This window comes from Zootoca vivipara, chromosome 13 (genome assembly GCF_963506605.1).
Source record: "Zootoca vivipara chromosome 13, rZooViv1.1, whole genome shotgun sequence".
Classification (NCBI taxonomy): Eukaryota; Metazoa; Chordata; class Lepidosauria; order Squamata; family Lacertidae; genus Zootoca; species Zootoca vivipara.
In genome coordinates this window covers 45,293,599-45,317,594 of record NC_083288.1, presented here as the reverse complement: position 1 = coordinate 45,317,594, position 23,996 = coordinate 45,293,599, and the positions used below count along the sequence as shown (strand labels likewise).

At 40.8% G+C, this 23,996-nt stretch overlaps 2 protein-coding genes across 2 annotated transcripts; both read right to left on the bottom strand.

The window, feature by feature from the left end:
- Positions 1–1,566: 1,566 nt before the first annotated feature.
- LOC118095721 (vomeronasal type-2 receptor 26-like) lies at positions 1,567–8,303 on the bottom strand. Its single transcript, XM_035136953.2, has 3 exons — positions 8,142–8,303; positions 4,488–4,614; positions 1,567–2,468 (listed from the first exon to the last, which is right to left on the bottom strand). Exons 1-3 carry the CDS (start codon positions 8,301–8,303, stop codon positions 1,567–1,569), a joined length of 1,191 nt encoding a protein of 396 aa, XP_034992844.2.
- A 4,262-nt stretch (positions 8,304–12,565) lies between these two features.
- On the bottom strand, positions 12,566–23,996 carry LOC132592995 (vomeronasal type-2 receptor 26-like). Its single transcript, XM_060281345.1, has 2 exons — positions 23,795–23,996; positions 12,566–13,467 (listed from the first exon to the last, which is right to left on the bottom strand). The coding sequence occupies exons 1-2, from the start codon at positions 23,994–23,996 to the stop codon at positions 12,566–12,568; spliced, it is 1,104 nt and encodes a 367-aa protein (XP_060137328.1).

The window sequence follows — 23,996 nt, the reverse complement described above, 5'->3', positions numbered from 1 at the left end:
TGCCAGTGAGCATCTATATCTATATCTGTCTGTCTGTCTGTTAACATAGAAGCCCCCCCTCCAATAAAATTTGATTGCCCCCCCTCAGTTGATGGGCATGGCCATTCAAATGCTATGTGTGTGCCGTGCCATGTGATTGATTATGTGGGGTAGCGCTTACCTTCCCCACCCCAATATTTTATTCAAGTTGGCACCTCGGTCAGGTAATAATTTTATACCCAATGTTTTGAGAGTTTCTCCACAGTATAATGTGTGGGTGGCCCACCAGGAGTCCACAGCTGATGTGGCACCCACAAAAACCTTCAATGACATTCTGAGGAAGGACCCCAGACTCTGAACTTGGGGGGGGGGGAAATGGAAGTGAAACTCACAACTTCATCCACCCCCAACTCCTATTTATTGCAAAGACAGTTCCAGAGTGGACAAACAGAACATTTCAAACCATAGCACATGTAATAAAACACAATCATTTTTTTAAAAATCAACTCATAAAATCAGAAAACCTGATACATCAATGTAGGAACCCAGATCAGGTACTAACACTCAATGAATACCTGAATGGAAAAGGGTGGTTATCATATTGAAATCAACAATATGCATGTGATTTAGAGAAATTTAGCCTAATCTGCAGCATTCCAATACCAAGATTCAGTCATGGAGCAGGTCCTCTTGGGAGACACCTGAAGCAAGCATGTGGTGATATGAACTAAGAAGGAAACGAAAATGCAAGGCAAACTGTCTGGACAGACTTTGTAATAATTTAAAATTGAATAACTTTGACTAATATTATATGAATGTATCTCCTCCCAGCCACTTTGTACAAGAGATGTTAGGGCACTTGTTTATTGATTTCATAAAAAAATTATACAATTCTATTGATTGTAAAACATCTCAAAGACTATGAAAAATGTTATGATGAGTGAAGACGGGAGGACTCCTGAAACACAGAAAAAATCATGAGGGTTGGTTTTTGTTTTTTGTTTTTTGTTTTTTTGAAATATGAGTATATTTCAATTTGTCTTGGAAACGAAAGATGGATTAAAGTTCAAAAGAACAAGAAACGGAGAGAGATGATACTGAGTGTTTTCTCCAAACACAACTTCTCTTTGTTGAAAAACTCTTCCAAAGAAAAGAAATAGAAAGAATCCACAACACATGGAATAAAACACAATTTTTGTTTTTGTTTTTTCAACTAATAAAATGAGAAATTCTGATACAGTAATGAAGGAACCCATCATAGCTGTCAATATCCAAAGAAGGCCTGAGTGGAAAAGGGAGTCCATTATATCACAATCAAAAATATTTATGTGATGTACAGAAATTCAGCTTTTTAAAATATCCTTTAAATACCAATATATCATCATGGAACAAGTCAACATGTGAGACAGCTGAACAAAGTATTTGGTTATGTACCGTAACAGGGAAATTGAAATGCACCTTAAACTTTGTAGTGAAATGTAATGATAACTTTAAAATGAATGTCTATAACTAATGTTGTGTGCATGTATTTTCTCCCAACTGCCTTCTTCAACAGACATTGGGGTATGATGAGGGCAGACGAATGGCTTAATCCTTTCTCCATATTAATTGATTCCTGCTGTTCAGTTCTGGTCTCAGCACAATGATATAGCATTTTGGGGAAAAGATGCAACCCAGTAACCCAGCACTGGAGGCCAAGATGGAGAAGATCTCCACAGCCACCATGTGTTTCCCTCTTGTGCTCAGGTAGGTGGGAACAAAAGAGATCCAAACACTGCAAAATGCTAACATACTGAAGGTGATGAACTGGGCTTCGTTAAAACTGTCAGGTAACTTGCGGGCCAGGAAGGCCACAATGAAGCTGGTGAGGGCCAAGAGGCCCATGTAGCCTAAGACACAATAGAACATGGTGACAGACCCAACATTACATTGCACAATGGTTTCTTCAGCTACTGAATGCATGTCTAGATCAGGGAAGGGAGGAGACGTTGTCAGCCACAGAGTACAGATGCCAACTTGAATGAGGGAAGCTGAAAGGACAATGGAATGAGCCAGCCTCTTTCCCACCCATTTCTTCATCTTGGATCCTGGCTTTGTGGCTATGAATGCTAGAGAAACAATGATGGTCTTTGCCAACACACAAGAAACAGCTATGGAAAAGATGATGCCAAAAGCAGTTTGTTGGAGAAGGCAGGTCACTTTGCCAGGTTGGCCGAGGAAAAGCAAAGAGGAGAGGAAGCAGAGCAGGAGGGAGACCAGGAGAGTGTAGGTGAGATCTCGGTTGTTGGCTATGACTATGGGGGTATCATTGTGCTGGATAAAAATAGCCAACACCAAAGCAGTAATCAAAGAACATAAGACACTAAGTGAGGCTAAAGTGATCCCTAAAGGTTCTTTATGGGACAAGAAATGTATAACTTTGGGGATGCATCCATTTCCCTTCTTGTTTGGATATTGATCTTCTGGGCAATTGAAACATGCGTCCATATCTGAGAAACATAAGAAAGGTTAAACAGAAATTCAGCTCCAATTCATCTGACCTATAACAACAAGCTTCGGGTTATGATGGCATCAGGCCAGGCAGTCAGCTCCAGAGCTCCACAGATTTTAATCGAGTTTTAATTGATTTTAACTTGTTTTAAACCAAGTATTTTATTAACTACCAAGTGTTCTTTTAACCTGGAAGCTGGAGAGCAGAAGAATGTTGAGCTACGAGATAACAATAATTAACAAACTTGGAGCTTATCTGTTCTGTTAGCATCCCATTTATCAAGTGAAAGCGTGGAAGGTGGCTCCCTGACCCTACGAAGCTGAGCCCAAGTCACTCCCCGGAGGAGGAGGGATGCAGAGATAATTTCCCATACCAAGTCTCCTGCCCCCCCCCCACAACTACAGGTATATCACCTGACCTCTCCAAGTATACTGGGCCCCCATCGTTCCGCCTGGACACTGAGGTCCAGCTCTGAGGGCCTTCTGGCAGTTCCCTTCCTGCGAGAAGTGAGGTTGCAGGGAACCAGACAGAGGGCCTTCTTGGTGGTGGAGCCCACGCTGTGGAATGCCCTCCCATCAGTTGTCAAAGAAATAAACAACTATTTGACATTTAGGAGACGTCTGACGGCAGCCCTGTTTAGGGAATTTTTTAATGACTGATGTTTTAATGTATTTTAAATCTTTTGTTGGAAGCCGCCCAGAGTGGCTGGGGAAACCCGGCCAGATGGGTGGGGAATAAATTATTATTATTATTAATTATTAAGTGGTTTGTTTTCTGTCTGCAGAAACTTTGATCCTTATACTGCAACAGCTAATAGCATTGCAATTAAAGTGGACTCCAACAAACCCTTGACCGGCAAAGCCTGCATGGCAATCAAGGGGTTAAAATTGCAGCAGATGCTGGCCAAGCTGGCACTCTTGGCATCAACAGGACAGCCAGAAGCAGCCGGCATTTCTAACTACCACTGTGTGCTACAGAAAACAGCAACTCCTCTTAGAAATTCATAGAAAGTGGTTAAGGAAACTATGACGAAATGGGCAATGGACTTAGGGAAACCCATCAAAATGGAAAGCTGGGAAAGTATCTGGAAGGTATCATGGAAATTCACGGCATGAGAGGGAATTGGGGAAAAATTGATCAAGATGTTTTATAAGTGGTACCTGACGCCAGATAAAAATCACAAAATGTATAAAGTTAAAGATAATTGGTGCTGGAGATGCCAAAAGGAGGTGGGGACCTTTCTACACGTATGATGGCATTGTGAAAAAATAAAACCTTTTTGAAACGAGATATTAGAGGAATTGAATAAAATATTTAAATATAATATAAAAAAAACTCCTGAGTCTCTCTTATTAGGAATGATAAACGAAGAGATATCCAAACAGGATGAAAAGGTATTTCTATATGCAGGGGCACCGGCAAGAATTTTAATTGCCAAATTATGGAAAAAGCAAGAAATTCCTAGTATTAGAGACTGGCAAGAAAAGGTGATTAGTTATGTAGATCTGGCAAAATTGACAAATTCAATGGGGGGGTAGCAATAAGAAATGGGGGGGGTAGCAATAAGAAATTTAATTACAACTGGGAAAAATTTGGGGAGTATCTGAAAACAGCTCTGAATGTCAGCTCTGAATGTCTGAGCTGGACAAACAGAGACAGATTCTGCATTTTGCCACAATAAAGCAGTTTAGCCTTATTCAATGGCTTGTGTGTGTTGTTCATCAAGCTGAGAGCAACCGCAGATAATTGCACTGGCTTTGTCCTTGCTCTGGGGGCGACAAATGCTAACATGTTATAGGCTTTTTTGATTGAGGATTTGTGTATTGAATTTCTGCTCCAAAACTGACCAGATAGGCAAGGATTCAATTTGTGTGACCCAATGGCTACAGTTCTTCCTTTTGAATTTATCCTATTCTGCTGATCTTGATGTGTTCACTAAATAAAATTGGCCCAGCTAAAGCCCACCTTGCTTGTCAGTCTTTTTATTTGGTCATCAGGATGCAAGAGCTTTACCTACCAGTCTGGTTTGAAATCTTCCCCTCTGGGCATGGAGCACAATCATAGCAACAAAATTTTTCCCCTTCCTTTGTTTTCTTCTGATGACCAGTGTGGCAGGGTTCATTGCACAAAGAAAGGGGGAGCACCTGTACAAAAATGAGAGAGGAGTTCGGAGTGAAGGAGCTTTCATATTGGTCACCCACAGAGTCACATTATGTTTCAGCAACTTGTAATAGGATTTATGCACCTACATATTGAACCTTTAAGCACTTTTCTTGCTCTGTTCGGTTCTTCTGCTGTGCTTTGTTTTTGTTGTTTTGAAAGCAATATTAGCCCTGTTTGCGAAGGTAACTTCATTATCAGCGCACTGTCAATGTAATATTGATTGCAAAATTGGAATAGAGGGATTTGTAATGTCAGGTTTGCATCATGTTCCCACCCTTTGGACCTCCTGTGGAATGGGTGCATAGAAAAGGGCCTCTGACTGCAGGATCTCAGACCATTCATATGGGGGAGAGGAATCCCTTGAGATATTGGGCTCCTCTGCCAAATCAGGAACTTTGAACTGAACTCAGAAAGTAATTGATATTTGGTGTAGTCAGGTCAGGATTGATGTTATGTGCTCACACAGTCTTGCTGCAGGGAGCATGCTAATCACTGAATTGTCAAAGCCCCCCACCCTTAATACATTGAAATAACCTAATTTTAAGGTTACCAGATTGTACGCAACAGAAGGCCACTTAAGCCTCAAGAAGACCAGGGCACCTCCCATCTATTCTGTCTAGGATGGCACTAACAGTGCTTTAATCCTGTTGGGATTCAGCGTCTGTTTATTAACTCTCATACACTCCATTCCGATGCATTCCAAATCTCCAGATGAGTGAGCAGGTTCATATAGATGTAAAACAACATGGTGCAGAAAGAAATAGTCCGCAGAACACAACGCATGGGGCAGAACCACACTCCTCAAAAACCACCCTCTGAAAACAACCATCTAAGGAGGACATCCTGAAGGATGTCGTGATTGATGCTATCTCTAGGTGTTGAGGTCATATACAGAATTAACATGGAAATGCACCCAATCTCTCATCACACAGATTGTCCAAAGAAGTTTCCGTGTCAAAACTGAGCCTAAAATGAAATTGAAAGGGACCCGGAAAATCTGTTTTATCCATATCCCATTGGCATGTCCTGTTAAATGCATTTAAACATTAGCCAGATCATGATAGTTGACCAGGAAGTCCATGAATGTGACTGATTAGACCAGGCATCCCTTACCTGCAGCCCTCAAGATGTTTCGGCCTACAATTCCCATGATCCTTATCTAACAGGACCAGTGGTCAGGGATGATGGGAATTGTGGTCCAAAACATCTGGAGGTGCGAAGGTTGGGGATGCCTGGATTAGACAGACTGAGAAGGGATGAAGGACTTGAAATCAATCATGGGGGGCGGAGGCATAGAAGGAGCAAGATCAGTTTTCAATATTCAGCAAAAAGAAAAAGACCTTCTACCTGCTCTCCAAGCACTCTTAAATATTTTTTGTACCCTTTCTTGCAAAGCAATATCAGACAGAAGAGGAAATGGCAGAAAGTTTCCACCGTTTCTGCAGAGAGGTTCCCACAATCCCTACCTGGTTAAAACTTTGGTGCCATATAATTTTGTCCTCTTTGATGATTAACTCTTTAGCTCCTCTATCACTGAGATCCACCCATCCAACTTTCACTCTCTGGAAAGACGTGTTTGGGAATGTGACCAGATTCATGATATCAAATCCTCCTTTCATTTCCCTTTTAGCATTAAATGATACCATTTCACCAGCTGAGTTGTTAAATGAAACGCCTTGAAGAAATGAATTGATCTGTTGTTGTTTTAAAAAAGAAGAATCAGATTATTTGAGGTTCCCAATTGAAACAGATTCCAAGGTCAAGTTACAAGATGAAATGTTACGAGACGAAATGTAAACTAGCAAGACTGTAACCATGACATACCCTCCAACATTTCTCTGATGAATATAGGGATGTCCCATTCCATAATGACAACTTTACTATTGAGCACTCCTGGCAGCTTCCAACATATATAAAAACATAATAAAATATTAAACATTGAAAAAAAGCTTTTCTATACAGGATTGACTTCAGAGGGCTTGGGGATTGAATAACTCCATACCCTCTAACATTTCATCAATGAAAATAGGGACATGCTAAGGAAAACTGAGACATTCCAGAATCAAATCAGAAACTGGAATGGCTTCCCTAAATCCGGGACATCCCTGGAAAATAGGGGCACTTGGAGGGTCTGCCATGACTAAGATGCAGAATACTTTGCCAGCTCTTTTTTTAACATACGAGAAGAGGGGCTATAAAGGGTAGCAGCTCCCTGGTTGAGCATCTCCTTGCATGAAAAGGGCCCAGATGCAATCTCCAGAATCTTCCGGTGACACTGGGAATCTCATATTGTCTCAAACCCTGGAGAGCCCAACCCAGACAGTGTACACAATACTGAAACAGATGTGAGGCCTAACTTAGTATAAAGCAACTTCCTGTCCTTCTGCTAATCAGTCCATTGACATGAGAATATTTGGCTCTGCAACATTACCTGCCAAGGCTGCAGAGATGGAAATCCAACACTGTAACCAACAGTCATTGCTCTGTGTGGAGATTTGGATGAGGAAATGGCATGCAATGCGTGAGCTACAGCATAGGCAGCATTGTAGATACTGTAGCTCTGCCCAGTCATGTGCATTTGAAAAACACCTGCAGGGAGACTTTCCAGCCTCTCCTCTCCAGTACACGTTCCATCATCCATGACAGGCATACCAGGATCTGGATAGAAACAGTCAAATGCCTGCTCCCAGAAGTCCTTCCAAAAGCCATCTGCTTTGGTCCTGTGCATTTGGATGTTCTGAAGGAAGTGGTTGAACTTTGGAAGCTCTTCTGAGTGAATTGTAAAGGAAAGGGCACCTTGGAACAGCTGAAAATCCCAGGTCCTCTGACTTCCAAATGATACAAAATCTATCTGGGCTGTCACGATCCAGACGTTTCCAAATGATGCATTTTGATGAGGTCTATTATCTATTATAAGGACAGCAGTTCTCAGCCATGCAATTGCCCCATCTGTTCCATAGATGATAAGTGTACGGGTCTTTTCATCTGTGAGAGCTTCATAAATACCGTCCATTTCAGCAAATGTTTTTTCCATGTCCTCTAGACGAACTTGAAGTGAGATTCTTTTTGTGAAGGCTGAACAGATTCCATTCTGACTAAACAATGGGTCCAGGATCCTCAAAAATTGATCTCCGCTGTCATATTTTGCAACAAAGAGCCCGACCCACTTCCATCTGAAATACTGAAGTAACCGGATAATCCCTACATATTGAAGGTCTTCATTTGGGACCATGGTGTAAAAAGACTTCTGCATTGATTGACTCTCCTCTGAAGCAAATGAGCCATAGGTGAGCTAAAAGAAAATGAAAATTTAGCAGAATATTTCCTTAAGAAATTTGTAGGCACAATTCTAATTATTATTTTTTTAAAAAATACTGGCTGAATTTCTAGTTAAGGGGAAATAATGCAATTTCCAGGTTATTTCTCTTTTACACATATTTCTCTTTTCCTTCTGAATCAAAGATTGTCAAAAGAAATTTTCCCCCATTCCCCTATGCACTGATTCTACCTGTGGAACCCTGTAGAGACTTAAGACATCTGCCATGTAGATAGAGGTGTCAAAATAAAGTCCCCCAATCACAGCCATGACGTTTTTCTGAGTGTCACATTTGTAGTTGGGGACAAATATTTGCCATTTGAAGAGAAGGTCCAAAGTGGTCCGATAGGTCATTCTCGCATCAAAGTAGCTGTCATAGATGTGGAAGCCAAGGGTGACATTGGGCAAGATCTTCGGATTGTCATTGATCTCTTTTATGGCAAACACAATGGCCAGGATGTTCTGATAGAACTTTGTGGTTACACTGTTAATAGGGAAGATATAAAAAGGGAGGGAAAATACTTTAGTGCATGAGACTGTTATGTCCTCTTCCTATTCAAAAAACACATTCAGCTAAAATTGTATTTGTGATCTGCAGTGTATCTTTGACACACCTGCTATTTTTTTGGTTTCTCCTCTGCAATTTCAGTGCATGAGACTGTTATGCTCTATACATGTTCTTAAAACATATTAAGCCCAAATCTGTTTTATGGTCAAGGAGAGCAGTGTTATTTGCATTCTACAATTTATGTTTGACACACCTGCTCCTTTCATGGTTTCTCCATTGCACTTTCAATTCTAAGCATCCTAGCAGAATGAACTTATTTCCCCATCTCATCAGTGGCTTTATATCCTTACATTTATTATATTACTGTATTTTCATTATCTGCATTTTGGCATTTCCTTTCCCTCTGATGGAACTCCTGCACCATGCCTCTCTGCTTTATATATTTATATGTGGACCATATGCTGGACCATAAAGAAGGCTGAATGCCGAAGAATTGATGCTTTTGAATTATGGTGCTCGAGGAGACTCCTGAGAGTCCCATGGACTGCAAGAAGATCAAACCTATCCACCCAGAAGGAAATCAGCCCTGAGTGTTCAATGGAAGGACAGATCGTGAAGCTGAGACTCCAATACTTTGGCCACCTCATGAGAAGAGAAGATTCCCTGGAAAAGACCCTGATGATGGGAAAGATGGAGGGCACAAGGAGAAGGGGACGACAGAGGATGAGATGGTTGGACAGTGTTCTCGAAGCCACCAACATGAGTTTAACCAAACTGCGGGAGGCAGTGGAAGACCGGAGTGCCTGGCGTGCTCTGGTCCATGAGGTCACGAAGAGTCGGACACAACTAAATGGCTAAACAACAACATGTATTCCTGTGAACCTGAAACTACTGAGGATGACTCATCTCCTGAACATGATGGGGGTCCACACAAGCTTATGGAATAAAGTATTGTTAAGTCTTTAATGTGTTGCAGGAGTCCTCTATGCTTTTGTCAATATGTTGGTTTTATTATATTTGTATAATTTGTATAATTGATATGATATGATTGGTTTGTAAGTGAAAAAATTAATAAAAATTGATTTTTAAAAATATGTTGGTTTTATTTAGCTCTCTATTCACTCGTGTTTCAAATCAGTTAGCATACATATACATATATATATATATATATTAATTTGATTAACAAGGGAATATAAGGTTGACTGTTGCTTTCTGAGGTGCCAATTTAGCACAGATACCTGCCTCTCCACCTTTGTCTTGCTCTCAATTTCAGTAAGCATCGGAAGGAGCTATGCCCTTTAAAAATGTATCAGGACAACATTCAGGAACCATGCTGATGACTAGTAACTTGCTATTGTAGTTTATTATATGCGGCAGTAAACTCACAAGCTATATGCAAGTTACTATATACAGGTACAAACTTCATCACTCTCCAAGTACTCCAGAATACTCCTAACTAGATAAACAATGTCATAGGTCATGCTGCCTATATGAGATCCCTCAGCCAATCACGGAACTATTCTAGGTCCTCTTATCTCCAGGCAAATTTCCCCCGTGCTCTGTCTCCCTAGCCTGTAGTCAAAACGCTAATTGCTCACTTGCCAAGTTGCACGTAGACTGTGAACTCCAACAAGACCTCCAGGTATAGAACAAGGTATAAATTCAATCAATCAATCAATCAATAATTTTTTTTGAACATATGATCACACATGCAAAGCTGTTTGTTATTGTTCTTTGCTGATTCAGGGGAGCGCATCTAAAATAAGGGTTGTGGGAATATTCTTGCTTACTGTGGAATGTCAAACAGCTCCTGAGAAGGATGTTCCTTGAATGAAACTTCATTAAAAACGTAGGTGCTCTGAGTAACAATCCCACCAATGAAGAGGTCCCCTGCTTGGCCCCATTCATGGGGCACAAGGATTGGATCAGCTGCAGGGCACTTCGTTGTCCTGACTTCACATATTGTGTGAGGCACCAGCAGCATCAAGAGCCTCACCATGGTAGCTTCAAAATCTCTCTTGGAGGGTGCAGAGTTGTCGAAAGACATCCCCTGTCTCAACTGAACAGCCTTGGAGGATGCACTGTTAGCCTTACTTTTAGCACCAGCAGGTGTACAAATGCTTTGAATATGAACTTAAATGATTAAAACTCCATTATAATAATAAAGCAAACGTTGACAATAATGACCTCCCCCTTTTCCGATACCCACACTCCTACATCTCACTGGAACAGGAGCATACTTAATGCTGTTGACTGTTTTCAGATGTCCTTAGGAAACTCTTGAGAGCTCTGTCTAGCTGAATAAATTATTATGATCTAGATAATTGCAGAGGGGGATATTTACTTCATTATAATTTGGACTTTGAGTGGCACTTTTGCTCAAAAACTTTTTACTTTTTTTCCAGATGGAATAACAAGTTGGCTCTGGTCCCTGAAGGACTCAGACAGGGGAATTTGAGTGAAAAGTTCTATGGTGAGTGAACCCCAGACAAGGGCCCCAGAATCTGAATTTTAAAAATGTAATCCTCAATATCTCCCAGAAGGAAAACAATGACATGTTGAGTTACATTTTTCTGTATTCTTTTTTAGATATGAGCATCCTTGGTTGATTTTGTCAGTGTTTTCAACCAATGAATGAGGTCAGGGCCGTGAATCATAAGTGAGTTGTTTCAACACCAGACAGAGAATCTGTTGAGACCCATAAAGTTTTTTGTTTCCCCACTACCTTTCAGTGAACTTCCCTTGATTCTGTCTTGTTCTCTAGTAGTTCTTGGAATTTCCAGAATTTGCTCTTCATTTCCCCATGGTAACCAGGATGTACTTTCCTAAGGTTGGTTCATCTGAGTTCAACACTATAGAAGATATTTCTTGCAAGTACTGCTACAAAATCAGCAGGGATGGGTGCAGCAAGAGTATGCAGCCAGGATTCTGACCCCAATGAATTGGAAGAGTGAAATTACACCTACGAAGTCAGAATGGCATGTAAAAATGACAGAATACATCCAATTGGCAATAATGACAGGGAGAATTAGAGGGTACTTAATGTAGAGGGTGAATAAAGAATGGATAGTATTTAAGGAATATTTGAAAAACTACTATGATACCAAAAATCTCCTGGCAGACCTTGAATGATTCTTGTAATGTATAGATAATAAACTAAATAATTTTTCTCTAAAGGAAATTAAGGAAACAAAATAGAATAACATGATACTGTGTAAAAAAATAACAAATGAGATTCAGTTTTTTGAGTACAATTGGAACTTTGTTTTATCTTTCTTATCTTTATTCTTCATTTCCTTTTTTCCTTCTCCTCTATTTTTCGTTGTATTTTGCTTTTTTCTGTGTAGTGTACGTGCATAAATTGTAACATGGTAAATGGTTGTGTAAATATGTGTTGAATGTTTAATAAGGATAGATAGACAAATAGATAGATATATGAAACACACAAGAGTAGGCTAGCTCTTAGGAGCAAAGAAGGACAAGGGTCGAGATTTCTTTGATAGGCCAAATACTCTCAAATGTCTTCCCCAAATCATAAAGACTCAATGAACTGAAAATAACCCCAAATTAAATGGTTCTGGTTCTCCTTTCCAATTCTGGGTTACACTTCTATTTCCTTAATTAAAAAAGAATCATGACAATCTATTTGTTGAAAAACTCTTCTAGAGAAAAGAAATAGAAAGAATACACAACACATGGAATAAAACACAATTTTTGTTTTTTGTTTTTTAAACTAATAAAATGAGAAATTCTTATACAGTAATGAAGGAACCCATCACAGCTATCAATATCCAATGAAGGCCTGAGTGGAAAAGGGAGTCCATTATATCACAATAAAACATATTTATGTGATGTAGAGAAATTCAGCTTTTTTAAAATATCCCTTAAATATAAACATTGCATCATGGAACACATAAGGATGACAGACAACTGAACAAAGTATTTGGTTATGTACTCTAACAAGGAAACTGAAATGCACCTTAAACTTTGGAGAGAAGTGTAGTGATAACTTGAATAAGATTGTCTATAACTAATGTTGTGTGCATGTATTTTCTCCCAACTGCCTTCTCCAACACACATTAGGGTATGATGAGGACAGATAGATGGCTTAATCCTTTCTCCGTATTAATTGATCCCTGCTGTTAAGATCAGGCCTCAGCACAATGATATAGCATTTCGGAGAAAAGATGCAACCCAGTAACCCAGCACTGGAGGCCAAGATGGAGAAGATCTCCACAGCCACCATGTGTTTCCCTCTTGTGCTCAGGTAAGTCGGAACAAAAGAGATCCAAACACTGCAAAATGCTAACATACTGAAGGTGATGAACTGGGCTTCGTTAAAACTGTCAGGTAACTTGCGGGCCAGGAAGGCCACAATGAAGCTGGTGATGGCCAAGAGGCCCATGTAGCCCAAGACACAATAGAACAGGGTGACAGACCCAATGTTACATTGCACAATGGTTTCTTCAGCTACTGAATGCATGTCTAGATCAGGGAAGGGAGGAGACGATATCAGCCACAGAGTACAGATACCAACTTGAATGAGGGAAGCTGAAAGGACAATGGAATGAGCCAGTTTCTTTCCCACCCATTTCTTCATCTTGGATCCTGGCTTTGTGGCTATGAATGCTAGAGAAACAATGATGGTCTTTGCCAACACAGAAGAAACAGCAATGGAGAAGATGATGCCAAAAGCAGTTTGTTGGAGAAGGCAGGTCACTTTCCCAGGTTGGCAAAGAAAAAGCAAAGAGGAGAGGAAGCAGAGCAGGAGGGAGACCAGTAGAGTGTAGGTGAGACCTCGGTTGTTGGCTATGACTATGGGGGTATCTTTGTGCTGGATAAAAATAGCCAATACCAAAGCAGTAATCAGGGAACATAAGACACTAAGAGAGGCTAATGTGATCCCTAAAGGTTCTTTATAGGACAAAAATTTTAGAAATTTGTGGATGCATCCATTTCTCTTCTTGTTTGGATATTGATCTTCTGGGCAATTGAAACATGCATCCATATCTGAGAAACATAAAGAAAAGCTTAAATAGAAATTCAGTTCTGATTCATCTAACCTAGCACATTGAATGAACCATGTATTGTGACAAATTGAATGAATTATGGTTGTTCCACCACAGCAATACTGGCTGCCCAAGCACATTTGTGGCACAATGGCGGTGAGAGACAGCACACCAACCAGCAGTGAACGTATTGTCGCATTTTAAAGTCGTATGATATGGGGAGGTTTGCTTTATGGTCCAATATAAGGAGCAAACCTTTTGGTTTGATTCCCAGCCCCTGTAACACTTGTTCATTCGTACAGGGGCCTCTCTCTGCTCCCTTTCACTTGCAGTCTGCCAGTTGCTATCTTTTAAAGAAGCACATTCCAGCCTATTACGGTTTTCCCTCCTTTGCTCGGGCTTTTGGTTAATCTCCCTCCCACAGCCATATAGCTGGATTGATACCTCAGGACTCTTGCTTTCTCTGGTGAAGCAGCAATAAAAATGTTAGCAAAATTGCAAAGCAAAGCAGGGTTAGGCAGGGTTTCAAAATCAATAGGAGACCAGAGACTGTAGGAGGGCAAATGCTTTCGTTTGCTGGCCTGAGGCTTTTCCTTTCATAGCTCCTGTCAATTCAGGGTATGCATAGGCTGTCACTGGATTGTCACGCCCCTAATTCCGCGTATTCCTTAGTTTGCTTTGAGCTTCCTCCAAATATTATGCCTCTTACAGGGCTTTTTTGTTTCAGGGTTGATGTATTGTATGGGAGCAGGCTCTGCTCCAAAACTGACCAGATAGGCAAGGATTCGATCAGCTTCAACTCACAATGAACACTTCCCTCCTTCTCAAAGAATGGCAATGATGCCCACCTGGGAGATACCAGAATTGAGCTCCGGTGAGTTCTGGCTGAAAAAAAAGCCCTGTGTGTCACCCAATGGCTACAGTTCTGCCTTTTAAATTTATCCTCCTCTGCTGATCTTGTTATGTTCACTAAATAAAATTGGCCCAGCTCAAGCCCACCTTGCTTGTCAGTCTTTTTATTTGGTCATCAGGATGCAAGAGCTTTACCTACCCGTCTGGTTTGAAATCTTCCCCTCTGGGCATGGAGCACAATCATAGCAACAAAATTTTTCCCCTTCCTTCATTTTCTTCTGATGACCAGAGTGGCACGGTTCATTGCACAAAGAAAAGGGAAGCACCTATGGAAAGGAGTAGGGGGTGGAAGAGCTTTCATATTGGTCACCCACAGAGACACATTATGTTTCACAAAGTGTAATAGCATTATTTTTGCACCTATGCATTGGACTACACCTTAAAGCACTTTTCCTGTTCTGTTCTTTTGCTTTGTTTTGTTTTTGCTGTGTTGAAAACATTATTAGCCCTGTTTGTGAAGGTAACTTCATTATCGGGTCACTTTCAAGGTAATATTGATTTCAAAGTTGGAATAGATGGATTCGGAATGTCAGGTTTGCATCATGACCCCACCCTTTGGACCTCCTGTGGAATGGGCGCATAGAAAAGTGAGACTGCAGAAAAGAGAATGACTGCAGGGTCTGAGACCATTCATATGGGGGAGAGGAAGCCCTTGAGATATTGGGCTCCTCTGCCAAATCATGCACTTTGAACTGAACTCAGAAAGTAATTGATATCTCGTTTAGTCATGTCAGAATTGTTGTTATGTGCTCACACAGTCTTGCTGCAGTGAGCATCCTAACCACTGAATCGTCAAAATCCTTAATACATTGATATAACCTAAATTTGAGGTTACCAGATTGTACACAACAGAAGGACACTTAAGCCTCAAGAAAACCAGGCCACCAATGTATAGGATGAGTAATAAAATGTGCTGGAAATGTAATGAGAAGGAGGGAGAGTTTTATCATATGTGGTGGAAATGCGAAAAAGTTAAAATATTTTGGGAAATGATATATAATGAACTGAAAAAGATTCTTAGGTATACCTTTCCCCAAAAACCTGAGGGATTTTTATTAGGACTCATTGGACAAGAGATTGCAAAGGAGGACAATATAATATTCTTGTATGCGACAACCGCGGCTAGGACTTTGTTAGCCCAAAAATGGAAAACCCAGGAATCACCAACGATTGAAGAGTGGCAGACAAAAATGATAGACTATGCGGAATTAGCAAGACTGACTAGCAGAATCCGGAACCAGGGAGAGACAAGGTTCCAAAAAGAACCTGCGAGAAAGGATTTGCAATGAATCGCTAAATAGAGGGCACGAGGAAGTCCATGATGGAAATTAAGTTAGAATTAATGACTATTTTGATTTGTATACCGTGTTTCTCACATTTTAAGACATGTCTTATATTTATTTTTACGCAAGAAAATAAGCCTATGGCTTATTTTCGGGGGGGGTGTCTTATTTTATTTCTTTTACTAACCGGTAAGTTGCTGCTGCTGCTGCTCAAGCACCGACAAAGCGCCCAGCAGCGTGCGCCGCATGGAGCCCCGAGCCAGCGGGACCCGCTGAAGCGCCGACAAAGCTCCCGGCAGCGCTGCGCAGAGCGCCCTGAGCCGCAGGAGGAGCACCGTGGCTCTCGGCCTCTCCGCCGTCCCGTTCCTGTTTCCGCTGCAGGCGCCGCCGCCTCCTGCTCCCTCCCGGGGCGTCCCAGGCTTCGCCCGCTCGGCAGTGCTCCATGCAAAGCCAGGGGCGAGCGCAATTCCACCAGGAGGTTCCTCCGCGGCACCCGTAGAGAACATAGAGGAAAGGCGCGTGGCAGACACACCACTTCCGACTTCCGTTACCCTCACCCACTCCTGCTGCGGCTCGGGGCGCTCTGCGCAGCGCTGCCGGGAGCTTTGTCGGCGCTTCAGCGGGTCCCGTGCCAAGGGGAAAGGAAGGGAGGAGGGGAGATAGAGCGGGCAGAAAGGGAGGAGGGGAATAATCGCTGGCGCTACACGGCGAAAGAGAAAGGCAACTTATGGCTCCAGGTGGAGCGACTGTCCCGAGATAATTGGAAAACAATCCTGCACTGTGTGAGCGTTTCTGCAGACCACGAGGCGCTGCTTGGCCCTTCCAGTTTGCTGCTGCTGCATGCCACAAACAGCGGAGGGTGAAAGGAGCAGCGCCGGGTAGCCAGAGTAACCTCCACAACCCCACAGCCACAACGTTTCCCAGCACAGGATGATTGAGGCTTTGTCGGCGCTTCAGCTGGGTCCTGCTGGCTCGGGGCTCCACACGGCGCGCACTGCTGGGTATTTTGGCGAGGCCCTCCAGAACTGCACTTACGGTAGCACTACGGCTTATTTTCGGGGTATGTCTTATATTTTTTCAAAGCATGAAAATCGTGCCATGACTTATTTTATAGGGACGCCTTAAAATATGAGAAACATATATTGTTGTTGTTTTCTTTTTTCTTGTTTGTATGTCTTGAATGTTTGAATATGGTAAGATATGTTATTGTCTTTCTTTTTCTTTATAAAAAATTTCTCAATAAAAATATATTTTTTTTAAAAAAAGTAAAATTATCTTAAAAATTTTATTCATCATGTTAAAATAAAACATTCCATAATCTATTTTTTTCCAATTTTTCGGGAAAAAAACAAAAAAGGCTTCAGGATAAAAACCAGAAAACCCCCGGGGTTTTTCCGAATTTTTCCGGGTTTTTTTCGGGCCTTCACATCTCTAGGCAGAACCACACTCCTCAAAAACCACCCTCTGAAAATAACCATCTAAGGAGGACATCCTGAAGGATGTTGTAAGGGGGAGGGATTACAGAGACCCCCCCCCTCATCAGAAGCAGCCCGTCTCCTAGCAGTCAGGAAAGCAAGGGGTCTGAAGAGGTGAGTCTGAAGAACACTAGCCAGATCGCCATAGCTAGCCAGGAAGTCCATCAATGTGACTGAGAAGGGATGAAGACTTGAAATCTCTTCTACATCAATCATAGAAAGAAAAAAAGGTCATAGAAGGGGCAAAAATCAGTCTTCAATATTCAGGGGGGGAAATTAATGGAAGACCATCTTCCTGCTCTCCAAGCGCTCTTAAATATTTTTGCAGTCTAGAATTTTTGTACCCTTTATTGCAAAGAAATATTAGACTGAACAGGAAATGGCAGAAAATTTCTGCAGTTTCTGCAGAGAGGTTCCTACAATCCCTACCTGGTTAAAACTTTGGTGCCATAGAATTTTGTCGTGTTTGATTATTAACTCTTCATCTCCTCTATCACTGAGGCCCACCCATCCAACTTTCACTCTCTGGAAAGACGTGTTTGCGAATGTGACCAAATTCATGATATCAAATCCTCCTCTCATTTCCCTGTTATCATTAAATGATACTTTTTCTCCAGCTGAGTTGTTAAATGAAACAACTTGAAGAAATGAGTTGATCTATTTAAGAGAAGAAGAAGAACAAAATTATTTGAGGTTCCCAATTGAACCGGATTCCAAGGTCAACTTACAAGATGAAATCCAAACCAGCAAGACTGAAATCATGACATACCCTCCAACATTTCTACGATGAAAATACTGACGTCCCATTCCATAATGATAACTTACTGGGTAGCCCTAGAACTCCTGGCAGATTCCAACATATAAGAAACCTAATAAAACATTAAACATTTTAAAAAGCTTCCCTATACATGATTGACTTCAAGCGGCTTGGGGGTTGAATAACTCCATACCTTCCAACATTTCACCAATGAAAATAGTGACATTCTAAGGAAAAGCGGGACAGGGTCAAATCAGAAACTGGGAAGACTTCTCTAAATCAGGGACCTCCCTGGAAAAAAGGGACACTTAGAGGGTCTGGCATAACTAAGATGCAGAATACTTTGTCAACTGTTTTTTTACATATGAGAAGAGGGGCAGTAAAGGGTAGCAGCTCCCTGGTTTCACTGGTTGGGCATCTCCTTGCATGGAACAGGCACAGATTCAATCCCCGGAATCTTCAGTGACACTGGGAATCTCATATTGTCTCAAACCCAGGAGATTCCAACCCAGACAGTGTACACAATACTGAAACAGATGGATGTGAGGCCTAACTTAGTATAAAGCAACGTCCTATTCTTCTGCTAATCAGTCCATTGCCTCTGTAACATTACCTGCCAAGGCTGCAGAGATGGAAATCCAACACTGTAACCAACTGTCACTGCTCTGTGCGGGGATCTGGATGAGGCAATGGCATGCAATGCGTGAGCTACAGCATAGGCAGCATTGTAGATACTGTAGCTCTGCCCAGTCATGTGCATTTGAAAAACACCTGCAGGGAGGCTTTCCAGCCTCTCCTCTCCAGTACACTTTCCATCTTCTATGACTGGCATACCAGGATCTGGATAGAAACAGTCAAATGCCTGCTCCCAGAATTCCTTCCAAAAGCCATCTGCTTTGGTCCTGTGTGTTTGGATGTTCTGAAGGAATTGGTTGAACTCTGGAAGCTCTTCTGAGTGAATTGTAAAGGAAAGGGCACCTTGGAACAGCTGAAAATCCCAGGTCCTCTGACTTCCATATGATACAAAATCTATCTGGGCTGTCATGATCCAGACCTTTCCAAATGATGCATTTTGATGATGTACCAGTATATTATCTATTATAAAGACAGCTGTTCTCAGCCATGCAATTGCCCCATCATCTCCATAGGTGATAAGTGTACTGGCCTTTTCATCTCTGATACCTTCATAAATACCTTCAATTTCACCAAATATTTTCTCCATATATTCTAAACGAACTTGAAGTGGGATTCTTTTTGTGAAGGCTGAACAGATCCCATTGTTGGAAAACAATAGCTCCAGGGTCCTCAAAAAATGTTCCCCGCTATTATTATTCATAACAAAGAGCCCAACCCACTTCCATCTGAAATACTGAAGTAACCGGATAATCCCTACATTTTGAAGGTCTTCATTTGGGACCATGGTATAAAAAGACTTCTGCATTGACTGACTCTCCTCTGAAGCAAATGAGCCATAGGTGAGCTAAAAGAAAATGATAATTTAGCAGAGCATATCCTTAAGAAATTTGTAGGCACAATTCTAATCATAGAAAGAAAGAAAAAGAAAGGAAGGAAGGAAGGATTGGTTAAATTTCTAGTTATGGGGAAATAATGCTACTACTTATACTACTTATCAAACCTTTATTAGGCATTATGCAAATAAAACCATAAAAGAGAAAATAACATATAAAAGCCTTGAAATATATATAAAAAGGCAGCAGTTGGCTACATACATATATATATATATATATATACACATACATATATATATATATATACATATACACATATATATATATATATATATATATATATATATATATATATATATATACATATATATACATATATATATATATATACATATACATACATACAGAATCAGTGGTTTTCCTTGTTAACCTGCTCCTTGGAGGACTGCTACCAAAAACTCGGCTACCCCCGCCGTTACCCTTTGGTCAATGTCAGATAGGCAGAATCCCACACTTTCACCTTGCTGGGGTTCCAGACCACCCAAAAGAGGGGAGAGCACGCGTTGACGGAGCGTACTGTACAATGGGCAATGAAAGAGAATATGCTCTACAGTGTCCGGGACATTCATAGAACATCTGCAGAATCTTTTGTTTCTAGGAATGTTTTGGTATCTTCCCCTGACAAATGCCGAGGGAAAAACATTCAAACGGGCCAGCATAAAAGCCCTACGTTGGGCTGGGATTATTAACTTAGTGACGTAATTGGCTCTGCTATCTAAGATACTTAAATCATAGAATATGGGGGAGCAAATTTTGTTTACAGCTGCCATAATATTTTGTCTCTCGACATCCTTTAGTCTAGTTAGGATATTATGGAAAATGTATTGCTCGTTAGAATTGTACAGGGGCTCCAGCTCGATGCCTAAAGATTCAATCTTTTTTTCAAGGTACTGATACCATCTTGATTTATAGGAGTCTTTGAGCAAATCAGCGAGCAGACTTGATGGGGGGCAGCGAAAATGGCAGCGTAACCAGTATTTTATTGAGGTGGTCCAGGCCCAATATTCCATTGTGTGTATGCCTATTTCTGCACACATTGTTTCATATTTGATCACAGTTGGGAGTCCAAGAATACGTCTCAGAAAGCTGGAGTGAATCTTTTTTAAATCACTGTTATATGCTTGGACCCATAGCGGGATTCCATAGAATATCTGGGATTGCACTTTTGTTTGAAATATCTGATTGGCCGCAGGAATAAATTGATTACCTTTCTGATAATAAAAACGGGCAACTGCTGATGAGGTGCACTTTGCCTGTTTTATGGCATTTGTGCGATGATTTGCCCACCCTAAATTGCTCTGGAATAAGATTCCCAGATACCTATAGATTTTCACTTGTTGGATTTCTTGCCCTCTTATTTTCCATTTCTCTAATTTCCAACCATTCGAGAAGACCAAAATTTTTGTCTTCTCATAATTTATAGAGAGTTTGTTACATTCGCAGTAAAGGATCAGAGAAGATATAAGACGTTTCAGACCCAAGCTCGTTAATGATAGTAGGACAGCATCGTCTGCGTATAATAAGAGAGGAACTGGGTTCTGATTAAGTTTAGGGGCATGTGATTCTATTTTTTGGAGGTGATCTGGCAAGTCTGATAAAAATAAATTAAATAGAAAGGGGGCAAGAATACACCCTTGTTTTACCCCTTTCGAGTTTGGGATGTCTGATGAAAGGTGACCTTTGGTGTTAAGTTTGACCTGACTGGTATTGGAAGAGTATAGATTTTGTATTAGAATCAATAAGCGCTGGTCAATTTTTAATTCTGCGAGTTTCCTCCACAGCTTTGGGCGGTCAATTGAGTCGAAGGCACCACGAAAGTCTACAAAAGCAGCATATATCTTAGATTGCCTTTGGGATCTGTATTTCTCAACCAAATGCATAAGTATAAGGCAGTGGTCTAAAGTAGAGCAACCTTTAGAGAAACCTATTTGTTCTTTCCCTGGTAAATTTAGATTTTTCATCCAGGTAAGGAGTTTAGATAAAAGGTGCTTAGCGTAGATTTTCCCTATCACTGATAATAGGCTTATCGGTCTATAATTCCTTGGTTCTTTTGGGTCGCCATTTTTAAAGATTGGGATAATTATTGATCTTAACCATATCTCAGGTATGATCCCATATTTATCTATGAGAGTAAACAATTGAGCTAAGGGTTCTGCCCACCAATCTATATAGGTCTTGAATAATTCTATCGGTAGACCGTCTGGCCCAGGAGATTTCCCCGATTTGAAATTTTTAACTATCTCTCTAATTTCCTCTTCTTCTACCCTTGGCCACTCCTGGAGTTTATTGATTTTATTTTTAGTGGTCTCATTTCCTTTAAGTTCACTGTGTAGATTGTTAAATACAGATGTAAAGTATTGGGACCATTTGGATTCTGCAATTGGTGGAAGAGTTAGTTGATTTTCGGCTTTCAGTCCTCCGTACACTAGGTTCCAGAACGCTTTGTTGTTTTTACTCTGAATTGAGTCGAATAATTGTAGCCATTTTTGGGTTGCATATTTCTGTTTCTTTTCGGCCAGAATGTAATGATATTTTCTTTTTTCATCAAGATAAGAGGGCTCTAGTTTACTGCGATTATTTTTAAATGTTTGGCGCAGTTTTCTTTTTAGCTGGAAACATTCATCATCAAACCAAGGGCTAGTGCTATGTTTAAGTACCCAAACCTTAGGTGGAGTACTAAGCTCTACGAACATTTGGAAGATTTCATTATAAATTTTCGGAATATCACTGTGGGAATTAGTGGTCTTTAAGTTGGATAATACTTGTTTTCTCAGGTTGGCTGTAAGTTTTTGCCCCACTGCTGCACTCATTTCCTGGGACCATTTTAATTGGGTCATTTGTTTGTATTGAGAAGGTTCTATGATATTGTACTTGGTTATTTTGGTTTCATCCTTTAAGTTAATAGACAACGATAATGGCTGATGGTCACTTTCAGTACGCGTTCCAATTTTGAGGTCCATGATCGTATTTATAATATTATAAGGGACAAGAATATAATCGATGACACTGCATCCTCGGGGGGAGAAGTATGTAAACTCCCCGCTTCTATCGCCTTTTGTTGAACCGTTCACAATCTGCAAATTAAAGTTGTTACATAATTCAAGTAGGTGTAAGCCTTCATTGTTTACAACCCTATCTCTGGAGAATCGTCCTATTTTCAGGGCATGTGCGATATCATTATCAGTATTCCAATTTAGTTTGCTACATAGTTGTTCATTGTTGGTTCCCACTCTGGCATTAAAATCACCTGCTATTATCAGTGAGGCATTTGGGTATTTATCGGTCAAATTTTCTATATAAAAGGTTAGTTGTGACCAATTTTCACTGCTGCTATTGTTTTTGGTTGGGGGGATATAGACATTTACAAGTAGCAAAGTATCGTCTTTTTGGGTTAAAAGTAGAGCTTGTGCAAGTGGTAAGCATTTTTCTAGCTGCTTGATTTCAAACCCTAAGTTGTCTTTGATCATACAGCAGAACCCTGCTTTCGGCCGGCCCTTCGTGTTTGTTTTCAATGCGGGTTTCGTATAGGAGGTGAATCCATTGATTTTAATATCTCTAGTTGACCATGTTTCTTGTAGAAGTATTAATTCAAAATCTTTAAAGAAGTTCATTAGGTCTGGGTCTCCGTCTTTGTTTCCCCACCCTGCAATATTCCAGGACAGCAAGCGTAGGATCCGTTTTTGAGTTGGTGGCTGGTTGACGGCATTTAGTCATTCTAGTTCTGTTATTGAGTCCAGCGAGAGATTTTGTCTTGTGCAGATACAGCCATTTGTCGCTGCTTTCGGTGGGGAACATATTGGTGGATCTTCTAGATTCTTTTTTAAAGTGCGGGAAATTAAAATTTCCTCCCTTTCTTGATTTTCTTCCTTAACTGTTCCTTGTTCCTGAGAAATTTCTGTGGTTGGCGGACTGTTATGGACAGTAGGACTGTTTTCAGTCTCTACTTCCATTTCTTTGGCCTCATTTGATGTTGAGCTCAGTGTGTCAGGTCTGTTGGAGGTCGTCTTTTGTTCGACAATGTTAGAGTCCTTTGTGGTACTTAAATAAGGGGTACCTATTTCGTTTGGAGCTAGTATTTGATATCTCAGCCAGGAATTTGTGGTCTCGTTACTGGAGTTTTTCCTTGCCATTTCATATTCTAAAGGAGGCTGGATTTGAAGCTCTGCATCTATACATTTAAAAGTTCCATTAGTAGCTCTCTTTTTGACTATGCATTTTGGGGAGAAGGCTGGTAAGTGTAAAGTTTGATTGTGTATTGTTTCTCCTGCATTTTGTTGACCTTGTTGGTGTATTTCGGTCAATCTGGCCTGTAGTTTCATCAATTTACTGAGTATGTTTATTTGTTCTTTATCTGGTAGCTTGATAAAGTTACTCAGCAGATCTTCTTCTTCTGGGACTGTCCAGTCTATTGTGTCGAGGGCGAGGCTGTTATTTGATGCTACAGTCACATGGTTTGGGAGCTTGGATTTTTCTTGCGTGATTTCCCGGGTAGCTGGCTGTGGTTTCTCCCATCTACTGGGTTCTTCCACAGGAGTAGGGCAGATGTCGGCTTCTGGTGGAATGGCCTTGTTCAT